At 43.4% G+C, this 24,373-nt stretch overlaps 1 protein-coding gene across 5 annotated transcripts in view; it reads right to left on the reverse strand.

Moving 5' to 3' along the window:
- The window catches only part of KCNH1 (potassium voltage-gated channel subfamily H member 1), a 223,883-nt gene that overhangs the window by 148,653 nt on the left and 50,857 nt on the right, over nt 1–24,373 (reverse strand). For 3 of the 5 annotated variants that reach the window (XM_081903841.1, XM_081903838.1, XM_081903839.1), the window contains exons 5-7: nt 22,325–22,443; nt 20,542–20,937; nt 3,804–4,233 (exon numbers count right to left, since the gene is read on the reverse strand). In XM_081903841.1, coding sequence (XP_081759967.1) covers nt 3,804–4,233; nt 20,542–20,937; nt 22,325–22,443 — 945 coding nt within the window. The remainder of the gene's footprint in view (nt 1–3,803; nt 4,234–20,541; nt 20,938–22,324; nt 22,444–24,373) is intronic. The other 2 variants (XM_081903842.1, XM_081903840.1) reach the window with 1 other exon arrangement.

Here is a 24,373-nt window from a genome sequence, read left to right on the forward strand (position 1 = left end):
GCCTCATGAGTGGGCCGGTTCTGGATGAGGCCCATAGTTTCATTTACTTGAAATGTTTCATCATAAGGTGCATCCTCATCAGCACAGCATGACTTCCAAAGAATCAGACCAAAGCAAATGGACAAATGTCTTCACTTGACAGCAGATTAAAAATCTTTTCAGCATTACACTTACTTTACAAATGGACTTGTGCATTCGCTGGACAAACAAACCTGGTGACCAGTGACGGAACAACAAGGGATCATTCCTATCAGGCACATAACCAGCAAATAAGCGTTCTCCATGTGAGGGTGCCTCGCTTATCCCTGCTTAACCCACAATATTTGCCACATGAATTGCTTATGGGAACCCCCATGGGAGCACAAGCTTAGGTACACACACACAAAAAAATACCCTTCAGTCTACAAAAAGTAACTGTCAACTTTCCTTTCAGCGAACATTATTTCCCTTCAGCAGTCAAGAAACTTCTTTCCTCTGTTCCACTCTCAAAGCATCTCAAGCATCAAGTTAATTCTCAGTGTAATCTCTTTCAAGAGGTCTCTGGTATTATCTGCTAATCCCCCCCCCCTCTCTTTCTTAGTGAGTCATAGGCTTGATGATCCAAATCAGTTTGCAGCAGAAAGCCATTTGCTGTATTTACTATAGGTAATTTGCCAAATGCTTTTATGCTGTTTTATCAACACGGTACATCCATTGTTTAGCCCTCTCAATAAAGAGGTCTTTTTTTTTTCAAGCCAGAAATGTCATAATGCTTTGAGTACATGCATCTCAACCAAACCATTTCTCTTAACATTTTATAGTCTTTGGTTCAGTCATGTACCTTTCATTTCAGTTCTACATTCAAGTATTCCTCAAACACAGGCAAGCAAAAAAAGGGGGGGGAATGAATTTTTATTCTTTGTCTGCCTTGATTCCACTGAGAACATCTTATGTGACATTACAGTCTTTTACTGTCCTCATTTCATTATACGGAGCCCTTCAAATCTCCTTCTTAAGTTAGAAGCAGTAACTCCTTCTTGAATAAATCTAACCATGCCAGCATTTTGCATCTTCTTGACTCCAGTAAAATAATTGAAGTTGTGCAGTTTCTCTTGACTAGTCCCATTTAAAGTCTGCGTTTTATACAGTATAGGGTTGTCAGACACGGAACGTTGGAAACAGAGAATCAAAAGGGCACAATGATTACGTATTAAAACAAGCACATTTATTGATCAAGGCACATGTGCTCCTGGTTGTTTTCTACGACACTGTTTGTTGAACAGAGTCAAAACAAAAAAAATTCCTTCCAGTAGCACCTTAAAGACCAACTAAGTCAGTTCTTGGTATGAGCTTTCGTGTGCATGCACACTTCTTCAGATACTTCTTTTGTGCATGCACACGAAAGCTCATACCAAGAACTGACTTAGTTGGTCTTTAAGGTGCTACTGGAAGGAATTTTTTTTGTTTTGACTATGGCAGACCAACACGGCTACCTATCTGTAACTGTTGAACAGAGGTTTGTTCTCAAGGGAGCACTACAGAAACCCATTTTTAGTATGTAAGCCTAATCGCTACCATCATTGTTTTGACTTTCAAAGACTGAGGTTGAAATTTAGGGTGCAATTCAATGAATGAATCCCATCATCAGAAGCCATGCGAGAGGACTTCCGCTTGCACATCAGGGCTTCCTCCCCTCTCCTGCCCCAGCACCTTCTGTGCACACACAAAGTTGTCAGGAGAACCCCTCAGAACAGCATATGGGGAGGTGAGGAGGTACTGTATTGTTATTTTTGGCAAGCCAAAATGCTTCCCCTGCCAGAGCAATCACCTTAACATAGGTAAAGGTAAAGGGACCCCTGACCATTAGGTCCAGTCGTGACCGACTCTGGGGTTGCAGCGCTCATCTTGCTTTACTTGCCGAGGGAGCCGGTGTACAGCTTCCGGGTCATGTGGCCAGCATGACTAAGCCACTCCTGGCGAACCAGAGCAGCACACGGAAACGCCGTTTACCTTCCCGCTGGAGTGGTACCTATTTATCTACTTGCACTTTGACGTGCTTTCAAACTACTAGGTTGGCAGGAGCAGAGACCAAGCAATGGGAGCTCACCCCGTCACAGGGATTTGAACCGCCGACCTTCTGATCGGCAAGTCCTAGGCTCTGTGGTTTAACCCACAGTGCCACCCGCGTCCCTTCACCTTAGCATAGTGGCTCTCAAACCTCTTTCTCTGGGCCACACTTTCAGAATAAGAATTTGCTCACACCACACCAAGTTTATTCCACAAATTAAAAATAAATGATACTACACTGTACTACACTGGAAGGTTTAAATGTTTCATTCATTGTCCTTGAATCTTCCAGCCACACATGCCATACTCTTCTGCCACACCAGTGTAGCGCACTACCTTTGAAAACCACGGCCTTAGCGAGATGTTGCGTTCCTTCCATACTTTTAAAAAATACAAATCATCTCCGTCCATAAAATGAGGAAACCAACCTGCCACTTTTCCGTGTATTTCCATAGGGTTATATATGGGAGAGAAACAATCAAACCAGGTAACTAGGAGCTCTAATGTTTATATAGTGCCTACAGTGAGTAGTTTAATTAAAGTACTGTTGTTTCTAAGCAATCCTATACACTGCGTAAACCCCACTGAACTCAGTGAGATTATTCTGAGTAAAATGTGTATGGGATTGCACTGAAAACTGTGCAACCTGATGTCACTAGATACAACAAAAACCCAACATTTTGATTGAATTGGGTCAGATTCAACTAATCCCCTGGGCCATGAGAAACCAGCACCAGGGCTCTCGTGAGTGCAATAGGGCTTCTCCCCCCGCCCCCTCCTCCTCCAGCATGCCCCTGCCTCACCCAAAAAACAGAGAGGAGGGGAAAAGGGACTGCTTCCGCCTGGCAAGCAGAAACGCTTGCACTCCTAGAATGATCAGAAAAAACATGATTTTGAATTCCTCCCGTTGTGATTTCTCCTTATTCCGCACTAAACGATAGGTCGCTTTTCAAGCACTTTGAAGCTCCACTGATTTCAATTAGATTTAAACATGTGTTCAACAGCTGCCCTGAGAAGTAGGTTATGTTGAGAGTGAGTCAGCAGCTCAGGGTCACCCAGTGAGCTTCACAGTTGAGGGGGGATTTGAACTCTGGTCTCCCAGGTTCCGTAACCACTATACTAGACTTGCCATTCTAGTATCTAGAAAATATCTCTCTAGAATCTAGAAAATTCCTGACATGCCCTCGTTTTAGGGTGTAAAAATAGGGGGCGGGGATGGCAACGTGATGGAAACAGCTCCAAAAGCTTAAACTCTCTATTTTTTTTATTCCCCCCAAAATGCCCAACAATTTTGGCAGTTTCCTTTAAAAAAAAAGCTCAAACAATTTGGGGGTCTTCATTTAAAAAGTGGGTGTTGGGACTTTTACTTTTTGAAATATGACAACCCTACAATATACCACACTGGCTGTTCCCTTCAAAATCACCCTAAAGAACCAATAATGAGGACAAAATTTTACTAATGACAAAAAGTTGGGAGCTGGATCTATGAAGGTGATGATAGAATCATAGCATCGGAAGGGACCCCAAGGATCATCTAGTCCAACCCCCTGCCATGCAGGAATATGCATCCGTCCAATACAGGCATAAAACTTGCAACCTTGGCATTATCAGCACCACGCTCTAACCAATAGACTCAATCCATCACAAAGTCAATCTCTGCATCCTTAAGAAATCATTTGACTTGCTCATTATTTCAAGCATATTGAATATTGCAGTCTGAAACACTGTATAGTAGAAATTAATCCAGTAATACTTACAGCCGATCATCATCATAGCAACAGCAAAGATCTTCTCTCCATCCGTGGTTGGTGCAATGTTCCCAAATCCAACACTGGTGAGACTAGTCATTGTAAAGTATAACGATGAGATATAAACAGAATCCTTGCTTGGCCCTCCTTCCCATTTTCCACTTCCTGACCTGTTAAACTGATACGGTGATCCTATGGATTCGCCCAGCTGGTAGAGCCAACTTTCGTTCCGTATTGTGTTTTTATCCTCATTGATAACTTCGTAGTCCCCGATACTGTACCAAATGCAGGCCAGCCAGTGGGCTGCAAGACCAAAGACGCATACCAGCAGAACCAAGACAGCTGCTCCATACTCAATATAGTGGTCCAGTTTCCGAGCCACACGACCAAGCCGGAGCAGCCTGACTACTTTAAGGGAGCTGAATAGACTGCTGATGCCCTAGAAGAAGGAAGCAAAACACAACAAGCTTATTAGCATTCGACATTAAATTATTTCATGTCTTTTGTCAACCATAACCTTGAGCTTTAGACGTCCAAGGTGAAGCCTGGGCAGACCAAAGACATGCCATTCTATAAATACAGTGTGTTCTATAAACAGGCAGAAGGATGGAGACTGGGGGTTGTATCCCATGTAGAGCTAAATTAAAGTCACCTAGTGATATACTTGCTACACTGGGGGAATGTTGTTGCACAAGGGAAAACAGAAATACATTGTTGAAGACTGCTGTGCAACAGATTGCACAGCAAGAATCAGCTACTGTGCAAGGGAAAACACACATGCATTTTCAAAGATTGCTGTGCAACATGAACCAGTTGTTGCACATACAAACTTTCATTGGGCAACTTCCGTTTAGCACAAGGGCTCTTGGCGATTGTGAAAGGACAAAGTTGGATATGGATTCATGGACCCAGTTGAAAGAAGGTTGTGCTGAAATCCATTAATCAGCCTTGATCTAAGTAGGACTTATGAATTAATACTGTCTCTGGATTGCGGCACAGGTATTATGCAAATGGTAAAAAAATGGCTTCATAATTTTAAAAACATACATGTCATCACCAGATTGCTGCAAATTCAAGACCCCGGATGACCTACCTGCTCATGGTTTTCCTGTATTAGGTTACCCTGGGTACCTCCTGGTTATGAGATTATCCCAAGAAACAGATGGGACATGGCATACAAACCTCCTCCTTCTGGCATTTTCTTTTCCTATTCACTCTTTAAATGTTTATACATTCCATTGGTTTGCCATTACAAAACATCCTCAGTTTCCAACCCTTTGAGGTACACATTTTTTTTTCACACTTAAATTGGCTAACGCCTATGCTCTGAAAGTATGGCATTTCTTGTAATCCCCATTAAAAACAAGAAATTAATTAAGAGCTGTGCAGACGTTGCAATTTGACTGCTCCTCTGATTCTTCTCCACCTTGCTCCAAAATGTGATGCACCTCTGGGAAACAAACAACACCCTAACTCTAATTAAAACATTAAAGCAAGATTAACAAAAACATCACACTAATTATACAACTAGGATCAGCAATACCAACAGACACTTGAGCAAAAACCCTTCCAGACTTTTCCATTAAGCCCCTTCTTATTCACACAAGGTGGGGTCTGACAAGCAACAACAGAAAAGGTGAGTGTTCGGGGGTTTGTTTGTTTTTTTAAAAAAAGGTATCTTTCTGGAGCTATTTATATTTTAAAATCTGTGTACCACAATAAGATCCCCACTCATGGTGACATACAGCGTATACAACACAATCCAATGCCTTAAGAAATGCATACACCAAAGCATCAGAAATATTTTGGCCACTCATGATTTGAGTGGGACCACGTTTGTCATACCGCAGTGCTAGTCCTGCACTGAGCACATTTTTCTGCAAAGGACCACCTATGCAAGAATAGCTTGTCTCTAGCAAGCAGGGCCTGGTCAATTAGCAAGGAGGAAGGCTCACCAGAGAATAAAGGTAAAGGTAAAGGTACCCCTGCCAGTACGGGCCAGTCTTGACAGACTCTGGGGTTGTGAGGAAATAGTGGTTAAAGTGGTCTCCTGTGGGTGATGGGCAATCTTTTGACCCATGAACATGCTGAGATGTGGGCTGTTTTGGAAGAATGGCAGATCAAGATGGCGGAATAAATAGAGTTGGCAAAGTTGACAGGGAAGATCCGGAATCAGCGCGACAAACTGTTTCAAAAGGACTGGAGCAAATTTATATTTTATATGAAAGAACGTTGCAAACATCTGAAAATGTTTGTAGGTTTGAGTTGAAATGTTTTGTAATGTGAATATAAGAAACTGATTTACATATAATGAGGTGAAATATAAAAAGAAGATAGAAGGTAAAAAAGTGGTTATAGAAATGCTAAGAACTTAGTAAAGATGTTCGGAAGTTAGAAAGAGGGAGGGAAGGAGGTTGATGCTCAGTTAGAGCAATGTTTTAGGTTATAGAATTATCTAATAGAATGTGATTATGTTAAATATGGAAAACTTAATAAAAATTATTATAAAAAGAGAGAGAGAGATGTGGGCTGTTTTACAATTCTTAACATACTTCGATCTTCCCCATGTAACTACTTTCCAGGCATCTTTTCTATTGCATGGGATAGATTGTGCACTGTGATTCGTACCTAATGTTTCTCTGTATTTTGAAAGGTCAACCAGCAGCTCCAGTCTTGGCTGTTGCTGATGAAATGTTTTGGCATGACTCTTACCTCTTTAAAGCAGGGGCTGGGAACCTGTGACCCTCTCTGGATAATCATAGAGTTCTGGAGTTGGAAGGGACCCCAAGGGCCATCTAGTCCAACCCCCTGTAACGCAGGAATCATGGCTAAAGAATCCCTGACAGGTAGCCATCCAACCTCTGTTTAAAAACCTCCAATGAAGGAGAATCCATCGCCTTCCAAGGGAGTCTATTCCACTGGTAAACAGCTCTCACTGTCAGAAAGTTCTTCCTGATGTTTAGTTGGAATGCCATTTCTTGTAATTTGAATCTAAATAATAAATAATAATAATAATAATAATAATAATAATAATGTGTTTTGGCCCTACCCTCTGGAGCAGCAGAAAACAAGATTGTTCCCTCCTCCATGTGGCAGCCCTTGAGATATTTGAAGATGGCTATCATATCTCCTCTCAGTCGCCTCTTTCCCAGGCTAAACATACCTAACTATCTCAACTGTTCCTTATAACAGTGTTTCCCAACCGGTGTTCCGCGGCACACTAGTGTTGCCTGGTGTGCCGTGGGAGGGAGGCGGGCGAGTCGGGCGGCGAGAGGCCTTAGGCGCCCTGCAGAAAGGCGTCCTCTTTGTGGGTGGGTTCTCCCCCCTCCCTTAGCGCATCGTATTTAGTTGGGGATTCTGGAGAGGGGGGCGGGGGCGCGCTGGCCCCGAGCGGAACAGACGCCCCGTCGTCCCCACCTCCCTCTCCTCAGTAGCTCCGAGCCGACTGACTGAGGGTGGAACGCGGCCAGCGGCGTCCTCTCTCTCTCTCTCTCTCTCTCCCCGCCTCCCAGCACCGCTTTTCCCGAGGCGGGCGCGCGCCTAAGGCTGAATGGGAGCAGCCTGGAGGCTTGGCGGCCTCTCAGCGGCTCATGACGGGCGTCCCCGAGGCGGGAGGTGCTGAGCAGGGGCTCTGCGAGAGGGATGCGTGGTGGTGCCTGCGCGCGCGTGACTTAAGAGGGCGACCTGCTGCCTCTCCTCTCTCTCCCCTCCCTCCCCTCATGGGCACGGAGTCCCCGGCACAGCTTGGCGCTACTATAGCTACAGCTGCTGCTGCTCCTGCTTGGATGAAGGCGGCTGCTTCTTCCTAACGCCCAGCCTCTGAGGGACCGCAGTCTACCGCCCTTTTTGGGGGGGGGCGGGATGCTGAGGTAAAGGATCCCCTCGCGCGCGGGCGGGCATCTCTTTGGGCAGGGCGTGTGTGGAGGCTTAAGGTGGGGAGTGTGGAGGGGTTGCCGCTTGCGAGGGGAGGGTTCATATTGTATTGGGCTGCGGTGTGGGCGACACGGCTCTCCAATGGCCAGCCCGCGGAGGAACATTGAGTTGGAGCATTTCGAGGAGAGGGACAAAAGGCGCACTGAATAAAGTATTTTATAATTTTTCATATTTCTGTTTACTTACTATTTCATAATAAAGTAATTATAAAATACTTTCTTTGTGTTTATTTGATTCCTATTAAAGAGAGTTACTTTATATATAGTCAATATAGGCACAGAGTTAATTTTTAAACGTTTTCTAATGGTGGTGTGCCTCGAGATTTTTTTCATGAAACAAGTGTACCTTTGCCCAAAAAAGGTTGAGAAACACTGCCTTATAAGGCTTGGTTTCCAGACCCTTGATCATCTTGGTCACTCCCCTCTGCACATGTTATTGTGCCAAATTTGGTGGTGTCATCTTCAGAGATGTTCCAAATTGCACAGTTTGGGACATTTTGGTCCACCATCTTGATTCAAAATGGCATCCAATGGTATCTAAACTTACTACTTTCTAGTATAAAAGGGATATAAACAAACAAAACAACAACAACACAACCTTGGATCAAGTCTGAATACTGGATAGGTGTAGCTGGAGGGTTAAGAAACAGTCTTAATAGGTATTCTGATTACTGGCAAGGTTTGAGTAATAGTTTGTTATAAGAGAACAAAAAATATCAGAGCAAATCTCAAAGCTAGAAACATATGCCTTGTAGGATACATGTTTCTCCCTTCAAATTGCTTATATTTAAAGTGTCCCGTGTTAATGAATATTTTTGGAAATAAATTATTGCTTAATTCTGGTCATCAGGCATTTATGGAAAAGTTTGTTCAGTCATGCTTAAATATCATTTGCGCCAACATTTTTGTTTAGGCTTGCTTAATGCAGTGGAAAATCTCATTTCTTTTGCCCATTAATATATGTTTTTCATATTAACATATGTTTCTGGGAAAACAGAAATACTGCTGTTTCGTTTTTAATTCATGAATTTGTAATAATTACATTTCTTCCATTGTTGTTTTTCTTTCATGAAAAACACATATGCAGCTTTTGCTGAATGCTTAAACAACCCATTAAACCTCTGGGGTCTTGGTTAATTGAGCACAAAGTGGGGAGGGGGCAACGAGTCAGTAAAGCAAAGTAATTTGTAGATATTTAGAAAAATAGCCTACAACCGTGCAGTCCTTTGTGCTTTACTAGTGTTAACTATGAAGCAAATAAAAATGTGCATTAAACATGAAGCAACTTTCCGAACTGCAGAGATAATGCTCAGCTTTTATTTTAGCTTCCCATTTTAAATTCTTGGCTCTACTCCTGAAATCACCTACTTCCCATTATGCGAGTCCCATTGGTGAAATAACCGCATTCTGGATGTCAGCCAAGCATGTGAATACAGAAAGAAGCATGTGCCTTAATGCTAAAAGGAAATAAAGAGTGAATATCCTTACAAACACATAGGAATCAGAATTACTCCAGGCATCATCCAAATAACCCAGTTCTATCTGCAGAGGCTCTCTGGGGTCTTGGGGAGAAGACTCTCCTGTTACTTGCTAGGTGATCCTTTTAGCTCCTGGAGACACCAAGATTGAATCTGGGATCTCATGCATTCTAAGAATGTACTCCATCCACCAATATTGTGCTAAAGCTTCCCCCAACAGTAGCCCAGGGCAGTAGAAAGGGGATATTTGCCAACTGAGAGGTGATTCTCTGCAAAGCCATCTACTGCCATGGCTCTCACTGCCAGGTCAAGAACTCCCAGCTTGGCTTCAAGGAGCAGCCAGTACAGAAGAGGTATAGATACATGGCTAAGTGCAAGCTAAGGTATTGATCCAACAAGCAGCACACCCCCTGCACTTCTTCTGAAGTTGCAGGGGTCCCAGGACTGGGCAAGCCAATGCATACCCTCCAACATTTTGCCAATGAAAATAGGGACAACCTATGGGACATTCCAGGATCAAATCAGAAACCGGGATGGCTTCTCTAAATCAGGGAAATCCCTAGAAAATAGGGACACTTGGAGGGTCTGCGAATGGGCCTTCCTTTGAATGGGCTGAGTCTGCAAGGTTTGCTCATGCTGATGTATTTATGTCCTTGCAGACGGAGGCAGTGTCTGTGCCAACTTACTATCTGACTTACTCCCATTAACCTCCCCACTGACAGGTGGAGGTGCCAGGGGCAACTCCACAGCAAGAGGTATCTGACTCCTCTGCCAACCTGCTTGACCATCATCCCCCCCTCCCGATTCTGTTCTCCATTTCCTAGACCAGTAGTTTTCAACCAGTGTGCCGTGGCACCCTGGGGTGCCTTGAGGGCAACACTGGCCTCTGTCCTTCTTTCCTTCCCTCCCTCCTCTGATGCCCTCTTGCCTCTCAAAGTCTTCCAGGGTTATTTCTTGCAGCAGCCCTGGCTACTAGCTCCCCAGGAGAATGGTGCCTCTGGGGCTGGCCAGGGGGTGCTGGTTGCCAGGAGCTGAAGCAGCCTCAGAGCAAGCAAGCAAGCGGGCGAGGGAGTCTAGCCAGCCAGTCCACCATCCCTTGCTGTTGGGAATGAACAGACAAGTAGGAGACCAGGCAGGCAGGCAGCCCAGTGCTGCACTGGCCTTTCTTGTGCTTCCTATGTGCAAGGTGTGCCTGAGAGCTGAGTGCCCGGTGCAGAAGGGGAGCCTGTCCACCCTGCAGGCCCAGCAGCGCCCACTGCTGCCTCCCAAGGTAAGGTACTGACTTAATGTTCACCTTTGGCCAGTCTCCATTGGGCCACCAAGGCTGCGTGCACCCTCTTCCCAGGCCCCTGTGTGAGGAGACACCTTTTGGGGGGCCAGGTGGGGCAGCTCAGAGACCAGGGGTGGTGGCTGCAGCTGCCTAGAGGACTCCCAAGGAGAGAGAAGAAGAGAGGAGGCTGAGGAAACACTCCACAAAGAAGGGTGTTCAAAAAATGGTGAGAGGCTGCCAGCTCTGCAGGCAAGGGGTGGCATAACTGGGCTCCTGAGCCCCACAGGGATGCTGCAGAAAGAATGCACTTGGCCAAGGGAGCCATGGACTCAGAAACGTTTAAACCTCTGCCCTAGATTACTGACCTCGCTGCTCTCAGACACTTCTTGGTGTCCCAATTTCACCTTCCCCACGTTCCTCAGGGTCACCCATTTCCAACTCCCTGAGCTCCTCCAATTCCTCCTCAGGATTCAACCTTTCCTTCCATTATGGTTCCGTGGGGCTCATGACGTCTACAGAGCCATATGGAACCTCTGTTATGCTACTGATGGTCAAAACCAACTATAAATACTGGTGACCCTTTGGCAGCCAAATTGAATGCCAATGGAGTTATAGCAGTGATTATGAATGGTCAACTGTCAAAAAATAAAATAGCCCAGGTTTACCTTTGTGCTGCTCAGTTTTTGCTATTTGTTTGGAATGAAGGAATAGATTCTCTTATCAAAGTGGCAGATGCCATGAAATGAAGAGGGATCACAAACACTTTAGGATTCTGATAGAGCAGAGACTGGGGCTAAAACAATATGAAATTCACTAAAGGCCAATGTAAGACACACCATCATGCAGAAAAGAAAGAAGGAGGCAAAGATTTAAAAATGGATGAGCACAAGTGTTACTTTTGAAAAGCAGTGCATTCCTACTGGAAATTATAGCAGAAAACCCAAGTTGAAGGAATCCGTTCCGGAAGTCTGATTGACTTCCAAAACGTTCAAAAATCAAAGCACCTGCTCCTGCAGCCAATCAGAAGTCGCAAAAGCCCCGTTGAACGTTCGGCTTCCAAAAATAGTTCACAAACCGGAACAGTCACTTCCGGGTTTGCGACGTTCAGGAGCCAAAACGTTTGGGAACTAAGCTGTTCAACTTCCAGGGTACAATTGTATTTCTAAAATCCCATGCAGAGTTAGTTCCATTGAGCGATGTAGGACTTAGTCTGAGTAAACATGAATTGGACTGTGCTGTAAGAGTACATTTACGGTGTGCTGCTTCTGCGTAAGACTCAGGCATCGTTAGCAAAACTGGTATATGAAAAGCCGGGAAAGTAATTATCTTTTTTCTCTTTAATTTTCAGCTATTGTTCTGTTCTAACAATATAAGAAGAGACCTGCTGCATTAGGTCAATGGCCCATCTGGTCCAGCACCCTGTTCTCACAGTGCCTGTGAAAAACCCACAAACAGGACTTGAGGGCAACAGCACTCTCTCCACTTTGGATTCCCAGTATTCTGACAGTGGAGGTAAATTACGGACCCTCCAAGTGTCTCTGTTTTCCAGGGACGTCCCTGATTTGGAGAAGCCACCTGGTTTCTGATTTGATCCTGGAATGTCCCACTTTTCCTTAGGATGTCCCTATTTTCATTGGAGAAATGTTGGAGGGTATGGAGTTATCCAACCCCAAAGCTGTCTGAAAACAATTCTGTATAGGGAAGTTTTTAAAATGTTTTATTATGTTTTTATATATGTTGGAAGCTGCCCAGAGTGGCTGGGGCAACCCAGTAAGATGTGTGGGGTATAAATAGTAAAATTATCAATATGGAATGGGACGGCCTTGTTTTCTTCGGAGAAATGTTGGAGGGTATGAAATTGAAACCATCATGGCTGGTAGGAATCATATCCAATTTCCCCCATCTCGCCACAGACAAACAGACTAGGAATGAAGGAGCTGGAAGGGGGAGAAGGACCAGCCGCTCACCACACTAAACTAATGAAATTTAAAGGCCTTTCCTTGCTCCTCATCCCATTCACTACTTTTCTCCTCTGACTCTGAAAAATTGGTGAGATACCTCATCACCACCACCACCAGTTCACCTTCTGCAAATCCGGGGAGCCATTTCCCAATAGCCCTAGTCTGAATAAATAAAAACACTTGGGATTTGAACTTTTACTTATGCTGACCTAAGCAAGACGCTAAAAGCTTTGGATGGCACACTGGGTGGTGAGTGGAGGTGCTAGAAGTGTGGAAAAGGTTGTTGCTGGGGTTTTTTAAAACTCTGAGTGACTCATGAGAAGGCAAGAGTTCACCCTGTATCTTTCCAGTGTTGAAGAAGACTATTTGTACGCTCACTGTAGCAAATGAAATACAGAAAAGAATACCAGCAAAACAATCACTGAGGGCACAAAATACCAAATAGCCTGTAGGGTGAATAACACGGAGCCCATATGGTGAGCCATAAAACTCCTAGGGTGACCTTGGAAAAGTCACAAGCTCTCAGCTAGACAGGCCGGTTGTGAGGATCACTTGGGATAACCTTTAAACATCTTGCCCTAAGCTCCTCAGAGGAAACGTGTCATGCAAATGTGCTAAACAAATTGATTCGGGTTACACCTGCAAGCACTGAAGAAGTCCTAAATCCCACAGTGTCGATTTTCTAACTATATTTTTCATAGATAAGGCATTCTTACCTTGCTGTACACTCTACAGTACATGCCAGCCCACCAACTTGACCAAGCATCAAACCCAATTCATCAGGGACTATGGTAAAAGTATTAACCCAGCATGGTAACTTCCAATCCCATTCTTCAGGGACAGGGAAGCTGCAGGCCTGCAATTGCCACTGGACTACCACTCCCATCATACCTGATCATTGGTTATGCTGGCTGGGGCTTTTCTGTGGTGTCTCCCCAATTATGGGATGCTCTCCCCAGAGAGGCTCACCTGGCGCCATCACTTCATGTCTTTAGGCTCCAGGTAAAAACATTCCTCTTTACCCAGGCCTATGGCTATTAAATAATCCATGGCTTGAAAAAGTGTGAGAGACAGGAAAGAAGCATTTTTGTTAGGGATTCTAGGACAAGACCTGCCAAGAAAAATCAAGAACTTATTTATGTTTGCTACAACAGCGACAAGAGTTTTGATAGCACAAGGATGGAAGAATGAGGAAATCCCAACGAAAGAACAGTGGCAAGAAAAAATGATGACTTATGCATAACTGGCTAAATTGACATACAAATTGCGAGACAAGGGCAACTGTGACTTTAAGGAAGAATGGGAGCTTTTTACAAACTATCTAAAAAGACAACAAAATGAACTGGACTCCTTGGCAGGGTTTGAATAAACATACACAAAATTATTGGTTGATAACATGATAGATAGGTAATGTAAGGATATGTACAAGTTTATAACATGCAGAGAATAATTATGTGCTGAGAAATCAGAGAGAGGAGCTGAAGGAAGTCTCTGGGGGGGGAAGAGGGGTTGGATGAGGGGAAAGGGGGGGAAATAATGAATATGGTATGTTTTGAAATTTTTGTTTTGCTGAAATTGTTAATAAAAAATATTTATAAATAAATAAATTGTTTGGGAAGGTAGCCAACTAAGTCATATTAGGAGTTAAGCGACCTCCAAGTATGACTAACATTGCAGTACAATGCTAACTACGTCTACTCAAAAGTAAGTCCCATTGAATTACCTGAGCGCAGCCTTTGTCTTTAATGTGCCACAAGACCAGCTGCTGGTTAACCTACAACTGCATTCCCTATGCACAGTGCTTTTCCCCCAGGGGGTACCCAGGGGTATGCAGTACCAGCACCTCTTTTTTGTTGTTAAAAAGTGTGGCCCTTACTGTAACAACTTCATGGTGAGTAGCGGCACCTATTCTTCTAGGGTGAGGAAAGCACTGCCTTTGCACATTGTAGGCATACCATCATTGCAATACAACATGGTAACTGAGGGAAGTAGTTTGATTGTGTGCGGTTTTTTAAAAAAAGAAAAACTGCAAGCCCTCCGATTTTTATAAACCACAACAAAAAGCATTATCTAATCCCCTCAGTGCATGACAGAATATGAGCAATTTTAGGAAAGTATGGAAAGAGAAGACTATTTATATCTTTCCTGAGCCAAATTAAAACTGGCAAGCCTATGACAGATTCACATAAGTTCACATTCTCAAGCAGTTCCCCCACTCCCTCCGTAAACAGAATATAGAAATATGTTCTTCCCATTCCAATGCTATGCACCAGGGACTGCCTATGTTTTACTCTCATTCTTATTTGTTGTCTGTCGAGCACATATAATGGGGGAAATACTTCACACTTCTTGTCTCATTCGTCTTCTCTCATCTCTCACCACAGCTCCAGGAAAATTCCCAAGGCTACGCAATTGGTCAATTAAATGGCTGAGCTAATCTCCTGGGTCCAACTGCTATAGGTTGTTCAGTGGACCAACAAGCTTTCATTTGGGTCTTTGCCACTGTTGTTTTGACCATTTATAATTATTAAACTATTCATTACCATTGTTGCATGCAATTTATTGTTTGCTGACATTTTGCTGTGTTGATTATCTTAATACAGTGGTACCTCGGGTTAAGTACTTAATTCGAGGTACTATTTCTGGGGTGGCGGAGTCTGTAACCTGAAGCGTATGTAACCTGAAGTGTATGTAACCCGAGGTACCACTGTATATATATTTCATGTTATGTGAAATGGAGGTTTGTGTTTTATGTTAATTGATTTAAAGTATTTGTTTCTTAACCATTTTCATTCAGGTTCATTCAGATTGAATTCTTGTGGGACGTAGTTTTTGCTGCATGCTTTTTTCATTTCTATGGGTTGCAAACTGCCTTGAGTATAGCAATGCAGAAGGATTAAATTAAATTTAAAATGGCATTCGCAACATCAACCCAATTAAAATCTTGTTTGATTTTAAGAGCATAAAAAGATAGTTCTTAATCATTTCAGCTTTCTCTTGAATTGTGTATGCTTTCATGCTCTTTTTAAAAAGCGGGAATTAGGATAAAGAGAATAAATGAATTACCAAACCCTTACCGGCTACAAACTGGGGGTACCCATGTTCTAATGTTCTAACTCCTTGATGCTCAGGAGTCACACATTTCTCTCCTTTCCTTCCCTGATCCCTCTCCCCATTTCACAGCTTTATGCTTGTGTCCATTGCTCTTCAGGTAGCCATTGGACCTTACTGCCTTGGTCAAATTAGTCCAACTGCCTTTGGGCTGTTCAACATGTCCCAAGACACTAACTGCCTCGACACAGTGGGCCACAAAGAACAATATTCCTTTCTATCCTGTTCAAAGTGTTGCTCTGACAGCCCCTTTCCAAAGCAATGCCAACATAACAAGCTCAATTTGCTCTTCTTTGACAAATGATATCACCATATATTATCCCTGGGGTGTAATTGAGACCTTAATTTCTTTCGGCTTAATATAGACTGAGAGGCTTATGTAGGCTGCTCTGCTTTGTCAAGTTTTTTTTTAAAAAAAAAAGTTAAACGTTGTCAGTTGATGCAGAAATAACACCTTTTCAATAGCAACTCGGAGATAAATCGTCTTTTCTTCCTGCTGCAATAGGGGATTGGGTTGTGGGAAGATTTAAAGTTGTGCTGCACATACTTTGCTTTAACAGGCCTGAAGGTTACAGATAGGTAGCCGTGTTGGTCTGCCATAGTCAAAACAAAAAAAATTCCTTCCAGTAGCACCTTAAAGACCAACTAAGTTAGTTCTTGGTATGAGCTTTCGTGTGCATGCACACTTCTTCAGATACACTGAAACAGAAGTTACCAGACCCTTCTATATAGTGAGAAGGTGGGGAGGGGTATTACTCAGAAGGGTGGTGGGAATGGGTGATTGGCAGATAGCTGTGATGAGCCTGTTGACGACTCTTAACGACTGCAATAGGTCTTACAGGAAAAAGCAAGGGGTGAGAAGGTGAAAAATGGCTTTGTCATGTATAATGAGATAAGAATCCAATGTCTTTGTTCAGACCAGGTCTCTCCATGGTTTTAAGTTTGGTGATAAGTTGCAATTCAGCAGCTTCTCTTTCCAGTCTATTTCTGAAATTCCTTTGTAGTAAAACAGCTACTTTGAGATCTTGTAAAGAATGTCCTGGGAGATTGAAGTGTTCTCCTACTGGTTTCTCTGTCTTGTGATTCCTGATGTCCAATTTATGTCCGTTTATTCTTTGGCGTAAGGTCTGGCCTGTTTGTCCAATATAGAGAGCTGAAGGACACTGTTGGCATTATGCCATCAAATGCCAACAGTGTCCTTCAGCTCTCTATATTTTCAACATCGCAATATATCACCAGATAAACATCGTGATATAATATATCATAATGCCTGAAATAAGGATGGAGCTATATAGAGGCGTCAGTTGGCTTCGCGGTTTTTCCCGCATCATGATTTTTGCATAGCGCACACACAAACACATCAGGATTCGTGATATATTGCCAGGTCAAAAATTATGAAACTGATGCCACAATATGGACTTCAAACCGGATTTGGATGATATGTTGATATGTCGCCCAGCCCTATGATTCAATGCTATATTTATTAAATTTTTTACAAGGATACTGATAACTTTTGCGTTCCGCTGGCTGCTTAGGAATGTTTGATTCAGGCAACAAGAAAAGAGAGTCTGGCTTACGAAAAGGATGGTCTGGTTGCCCAAAGCAAAAGCTGTGTGTTCCAGTATCTTCCAAATGTAATGCAACTTGCAATACGGTATTTTCAGACACCACAAAATAATCAAACAAATATGTTATGCCCCCTAAACACACATCGTTTCATAAACTTTGGAGTTGATTTCTGCATTGGGCTTGGACTATGATAAAGTAGCCCTCACCTGAAGAAGAAATAATAATGATCACACTTATACAATGCAAGTTTCCACTTGTATTGGAGTGGGAGATAATTCTATTAACAAGGCCTTCAGGCCAACCCAATGTATTGCCCAGTCTGTGAACATAGTAGTTTTGCAATACTTCACTCGCGATCCATTCCATCTCCTTTTCCGCTTTCTGTTCAAATTTCAAGCTCCACCACTTCTCCTTTCTCAGACTACATGACATTTCTTTCTACTGAGGTGAAGGTTGTGCTTCGTTTTCTGTGCTTCTCCTCCATTACTTTAGATTGGAAGCTAAACATCTTCCTTGCCTAACATCAAGCTTTTCTCTAATTTATTTGGTTAAGCAAACGTTGCTTCGCATTACCAAGTAAATGCCCCATTCAGAAGGTGCTGAATATTTGGAGGATCAACAGACCCTGACTGGTGTCAGAGAGAGAGATCGAAACCCTCCAACATCACAAAAGTTCTCTGTGAGGAAAGAGAACAGCCAGAGCAATGAATCAAAGATGCAGTGATGCACAACCACAGAAGGATAGTCCTATAAAGCTAGTGATAAACTCAAGAATCCTACTGGCTCCAGAGGACTGTAAACCTGACAGTACACACAAAAAAAGAAGCCCATTGCTGTATCAACATAGATGAATATGTGCATCAGATCTGAAAACATTAAGTTTGAGGTGTTGTGAAAAATCAGCCTCTAATGGGTCATGTAGTCATGTAAAGGTTTCACTCGTTTACTTGCTAGAGCATGCCAGCAAATCAGATCTGAGTCTGATCATTTTTAGCACAGCTCACTTAATCCCCGCCCCCAAAAGTCAGTCAGTTCCCATGATGCATGTGACTCAGCCAAAGGGGCTGGAAGCAGATGCCTGTGCTGGATTTTGTTTCTGGGCAGGGGGAAACAAACAGGCAGCAGTAGCAGATTTGTCCCAGAACTGATCTCAACACACTTATTGAGGACACATTCATGCCATATATTTAAAGCACTAAGACACCACTTTAACCAGTCATGGCTTTCCACCAAGAACTTTGGGAGCTGTCGTTAGTTAAGAGTGCTGACAGCTGCTAGGAGACCCCTATTCTCCTCCCAGAGCTACAACTCCTAGAAGGGTTTGACAATAAATCCTTCTTCTGAGGGAACTCTGGGGCATCAAGAATAAGGGGGAAGCCCACAAGCAAGTGAAATGTATACGCTTGGGAATTTAGGATGCTGCCTTATATTGAGTCTGACCATTTATCCATCTAGCTCAGTGTCCATCTACCGAGGCCAGCAATGGCTCTCCAGGATTCCACCAGCATTCTTTTATAAATATATGAATACGGTACCTATCCGTGTGATGCTGGCACAAACACCCCCTGAGCAAACACTATGCAATAGAATGAAATATCATTATTCCCCCCTATCTCTCTTCACCCCCTCTCCCCTCTCTTCTTCCCCCTACCGTATCATGTCTATGACAGCAGTGTCTCGTACTAAACGCAAATGAGCTGTGAAAAAGACTCTATGAATTGAAAGTGGTATGCTATACAGGCAGCCCCTGTTCACGCACGTTCAATACGTGCATGACTGTGTAGATGCGCATCACACTGAACTCAGAAGTGACCCAGATGTCATTGAAACGTCACTAAAAGGGCAGAATGGGGGTGTTAGCAGGCTTTTCCCATGGGTTTCACTTCTACACAATTTCACCTGCACATGCATGCCTCGGAACATAAACAGGGGGCTGCCTGAATGTATTTCTTTGCTTCACAAGAAAACCTTTAATATTTAAAAAAAAAAAATGAATAAAACTGACCCAAGGAAGCAGGGCAGGGAAGCAGCATTCTCTCCCAGCCCCTAACATGGAGATTCCAGGTACTGAACCTGCGACTTTCTGCATGCAAAGCAGATGCTCTGCCACTGAGCTACAACCCCTTCCCTTACACACCCATACACCAGGCATCAACATAGTACAGCTGAAAACACACCCAGCATATGGAATCTAACAAGACCCAGAGACACCGCCTCCTACTCACAACTCCAAGCAGCCAAGCAATCACTTGAGCAACGTCAATGTAGCCTGGGAAGGCAGAAATTTTCTTCTCCTGTAGAATTGCCTGTTGAGGGATCCAGAGCTGAAGCCTCAACTAGTCGCTGCTTCTTCCGGTAGTTACTTCTCAAGCAGCCACAGCCAGGTGTTCCCTTTGCAGCATCTGAAGCAGCCCATCAATGAGGCGAGGTCAAGCCATTGGCCTCAGGTGGCAGTTCTGGCTGCCAAACCCTGCCATTCTGCTGCTGACAGACCTGCCAAGGCTTCACCCACACTGCCACTGCGCCATTGCTCTCACTGTTCCCACAGCACCAGTGCCACTGCCAATGTGTTGCAGTGGCTGCGCGGGCCCAGCTACAGGTGAGGGTGCAATTGCAGTGGCAGGGCAGGCAGCAGTGGGTGCAATGGCAAGGCCAGGAAGGAAGGAGGGGTGGCATCCAGGCCTTTTGCCTACAGCAGCAAAACATCCCAGGCTAGCTCTGGCAGCAGGGCAACTCTAGAATTTGTTTCTTAGCAAGGTTCGTCAAGTTTTTCCATGCTGCATTTTTCAAAAAGTTGGTTAATTATTTGCTTTCCTGCCCCTTGGCTTTTGATAGCTGTTGGTTCAATGCTGGATGGGAAACTTTCCATGGTCTTATACTTTCTGAATTGTTAAAATGTGATCTGGAAGAGTGTGTGCGCATGGCTACTGTTTAATTGCAAGTCATCTCTGGCATCTTTTGAACCTAATATTTTAAGACAGATGAAGTGCTTGCTGAAACTGGAGAAGCCATCAAGCAAACATGGGGCAGACAGTGACTTTTTTCAATCAGTTTTGACTATATACTTTTTGCATTCATATGTTACAGTGATAAAGAAAATAAAGCTGCACAAAAATCTGGGGACTAAAGGTCATTATATAAATCTCAGTCTCAGCGTTTCACGAGGTATTAGCTTATTGCACCTCCCATTGCCTGTAAAACAAACAAATCTATAAATACTTTTGTGAAGTACTATTGTGAATTGATTGCAATTTCTTGAGAATTTGCAATCAATTAGCGGTTGCAGCCTAGGAAGGCAGAATGACATTTATTTAAGCACATGTGTAGATGGAGAGCAACTAACCAACTTTTGGTTTAAAAAACATTTTTCTCCCCAGTCAACTGATCTTGGTAAATGATTAGATGGCAAGTGGAAACAAAACTCACCTCATCAACATTCTCAAATGCGTTGATCACATCATACGGCAAACAGGACAGAAGGTCAATGACAAACCATGTCTTCAAGTAATTCATGCGAATCAGTTTTGGGTCAGAGATCACTTCTCCAGCTGGCCCAACAAACGTGGTGTGGAAATTAAGCACAATGTCTACCAGAAAAATGACGTCAACAATGCTGTCCACTACCAGCCAGGCCACATTGTTCTGTTTCGTTTTAAAGGAGACGTTGTATGGGACCAAAATAGCCGTGTAGAAGGTTAAAATCAGGATGACCCAATCCCAAGTGGTCTTGAAAACACAGTAATGTAAAATGATATGTGGTGGGGTCTTTGGTGCCTCTTGCTTGTACTGAGGGAGGATTTCAGAGCCCAATTGCAGGACCTGCTTGGAAAACAGTAAGAGAAAAAGCCTTTCACTATTAAAAAAACAAAACAGCATGCTTTCCCCCCCCCCAATTATCACATGGGCCATCTTTCCTTAAAATAAAATAAAAAGGCTCATGATGACTCATAGAGCAATCCTAACCATATCTATGCCTTCTCCTGAATCAAGCCATTGTTCCATTTAAGCTCTGCGTTGTCTTCACGGACTGGCTATGGCTCTCCAGGGGTTTCCAGCAGGAGACATTCCCAGCCCTACCTGAAGATGTTGGGATTGATGCAGAGCAGATGTTCTAGCTTTCTTTCTGGATGTTTTCCTAAGTATCTGTTACAATTGCTCTTGCAGACTTAAGATCAAGTGCTGCTCCTACATTTGTAGGACCATTAGGAGACCAGAAGCATTATGGGCCCCTCAGCATGGTTAGACTGCACCCAAAACACATCTGACCCCTTTCAAAGTCCCCTTATTCTCTTTTTCTTCTACAACATCTACTGGTTCCCAGTGTGCTGGAATGCACTGGAGCTTAGACATGGGCTCGATGATATAAAAATAATGAATGCAGTATTTACAGTAACTGGCAAATAATTATACATATCTCATATGTGCAGAACATACTGTATTATTTACAATGAATTCACCAGCTGTCCTGGTTTAAATTTATGTGAAGTCTAATCCGATGCACCAATTTAGCAAGGAATTGTCTCGCAAACAGTATATGGCCTACTTAAAGCAGAAGTAAAATCCTGAACCGCAGCAGCATTGCTTTCTATGAAAAAGTTGGCTCTCTGCTTGGACATTTACTTAACGTTTTCAGGTGTTAGCAAAGTCAAAGATATGCAGGCATTTATCAATCTTAGGACCTGCTACATTCACATTTGGCAGGTGTGTTCTTATAAGGCACTCCAAGAGCTGCACCAGTTCAATGCTTCCAAATTCAATGCACCTGTTCAATGCTTCAGGCCCCAGGGTTTAAGGGACAGGATGAAGGATCTCGGGCAGAAGACCTGACTCAGGATAGACCAGGGAATGAGTCTGCCTCCTCCTTGCCACTGCTGCTGCTTGAAGACTTTGTCTCCAAAGGGTATTCTTCTGGCACCATGATATCATAACACTCAGAGGGCACTAGAGGCCCAGTGTGTTTGTGGAGATTATCCCTGCCCCTCCACACCTCAAAGTGACTCATCTTGCGACACTCAGCAGATACTGATGGGACACTAGCTGCAGCAGGTGGAGTTTGGGGCCTCCTATCAATCCCTGTGGTTTCCCACCAATTCGCTCCAAGCAAACATCCCACAAATAGACCTCCTTTGTCACTGGAATTCAGGTGAGCTGTTTCCAAGAGTCGGGCACTATTGATTCAAGTGGGCTGGCAATAATAATCACACGTTACCTCAGCAAGCCGGGAGTGCTTGTGGACGTTCTCTCCTTTCTGTACGCTTGGAGCGAGCTGCTGCAGGACTCCCCGACTGCTGGTGAGTGCACGGGTTAAGCGAGCAAACTTCCCCCAGCCTGAAGGCGATACAAAAAATTGCACAACGGTTATTACAAACAGCCAGCTATATTGTGCAAAGCAATTCTAGGAATATCCTGAAACATCCCCATTGTTCTGTCCCATCAGATTTCCTTGAGAAATAAAAAAAAAAATCCCTTGCTTTCCAAAAGAGGGACAGTATTTGTCTGTGGTACAAAAAGAAATAAAAAATAGCCCTCTGTATACTTGAGATTACATCTGTGAAGTCTAGTAGGGCTTAATTCTGAGTAGACCTGCCTGGGAGTGGGAATTCTAATCTGAAGTAGCCATGGTGAAAACTGAAGCAGGTCAGCCTTTATCCCAGATTAGATAACACTTCTGGCTCAGCTGTGTCTGTAGCAGCACCGGCTCTGTCCACTGACAGATAACCACTGCAAGAAATACAGTTCTCAACAGGAAGAAGGAAAAGGTTACCCATCCCTGCTCTAATACATTTACTCTGTTGTGTTCAATAAGAAGGGTTCTCTTTAACGAAGTAACACTGCGATGTATAATGGCTCATTAAAAACAACCAATGGAGTAATCAACCAAGCAGTGATTCTGTGTGACTTCTATTCATTTCACTGAAGTGACAGGAAATAACTATCAGTGTTTGGATGGCATCCAGACCATCACCACTCCTGTCACATTTCATTTCTTATTTGTTCCTCAATGTTTCGATCCTGGTGCTTATGTGGTATTATTATATTATTATATTATATTATATTATATTCTTATATTATATTATATTATTTATTACATTACATTACATTACATTACATTACATTACATTACATTACATTACATTACATTGATTCGGTCCCTCTTCCCCTCCAACAATAAGCCAAAATTTGCACAACTGCAGCTATGCCCTCCTCTTACCACCTTTCTCCTCCAACAAATGAGACACAGCATGGTGAAAAGTAGAGTTCCAACCCTCGGATTACATTGTGAGTTTGCTGCTTTCCAGGACCATGGATTTGGAAGGATTAGCTCATGTGTTTATACAAGGAATATGAAAATTCATTGATGAAGTACGTAGGTGAGGCGCAATGTCAATAATTCTGTATATACTTGGGTTTATAAGGCTTGGGAGGGTATAGCTATCAATGTAGACCTGATGGCCCTATTTACCTCCAGATTCAGAAGCAGTATGCATCTGTATACCAAAACATGAGTATGGAGCATTCTTGGGTGATTGTATCCAACTGGAGGGCTTCCCATGGGCATCTGGAGGGCCACTGTGAGAACAGAATGCTTTGGTCTGATCCAGCAGGGCTTTTGTAACATTCTTAGTACATGGGAAAGGACATGGGACACATATATACTGATTAGACCATGGGTCCATCTAGCTCAGTGTTTCCCAAACTTGGGTCTCCATATGTTTTTGGACTACATCCCTCTCTAGCAAGACCCAGTGCTCAGGAATGATGATAGCTGTAGTCCAAAAGCAGCTGGAGCTCAGTATTGTCTACATTGACTGGCAATGGCTAGCCAGGCTTTTAGGCAAGAATCTCTCCCAGACACCAGGAGTTAAACCTGAGATGTTCTTCATGCCAAGCAGATGCTTTACCATTGAGCTACAGAAATTGAGTGTGTGGGGGGCTGGGGTCAAGAAGAGGGTAGGCACAAAAGTTCCATGCATCCCAGAACATAGCACTGTTTGCAGTCATGTAGTGAAAGAGACTAGGAGTTTACTGTGAATGAATGATAGCAGATCACAGAGTATGGTGTAGACTACATCTTCTCTTTGCATGATTGCACTGGAATAACTCACTTAATATTACAGTCTTATTGCAGGTTTAAATTGTGTGAAAATTGCTCTGTCTGCATGGAGAGGAACTCCCATTAGCAGCTTGCCATGTAGAACATAGTTGTATTTTCAGCTAGCTACAAGGTGATTCCTTGTGTTTATGCAAAGTTTAATTG

This window comes from Podarcis melisellensis, assembly GCF_964234715.1.
Source record: "Podarcis melisellensis genome assembly, chromosome: 3".
NCBI classification, from domain to species: domain Eukaryota; kingdom Metazoa; phylum Chordata; class Lepidosauria; order Squamata; family Lacertidae; genus Podarcis; species Podarcis melisellensis.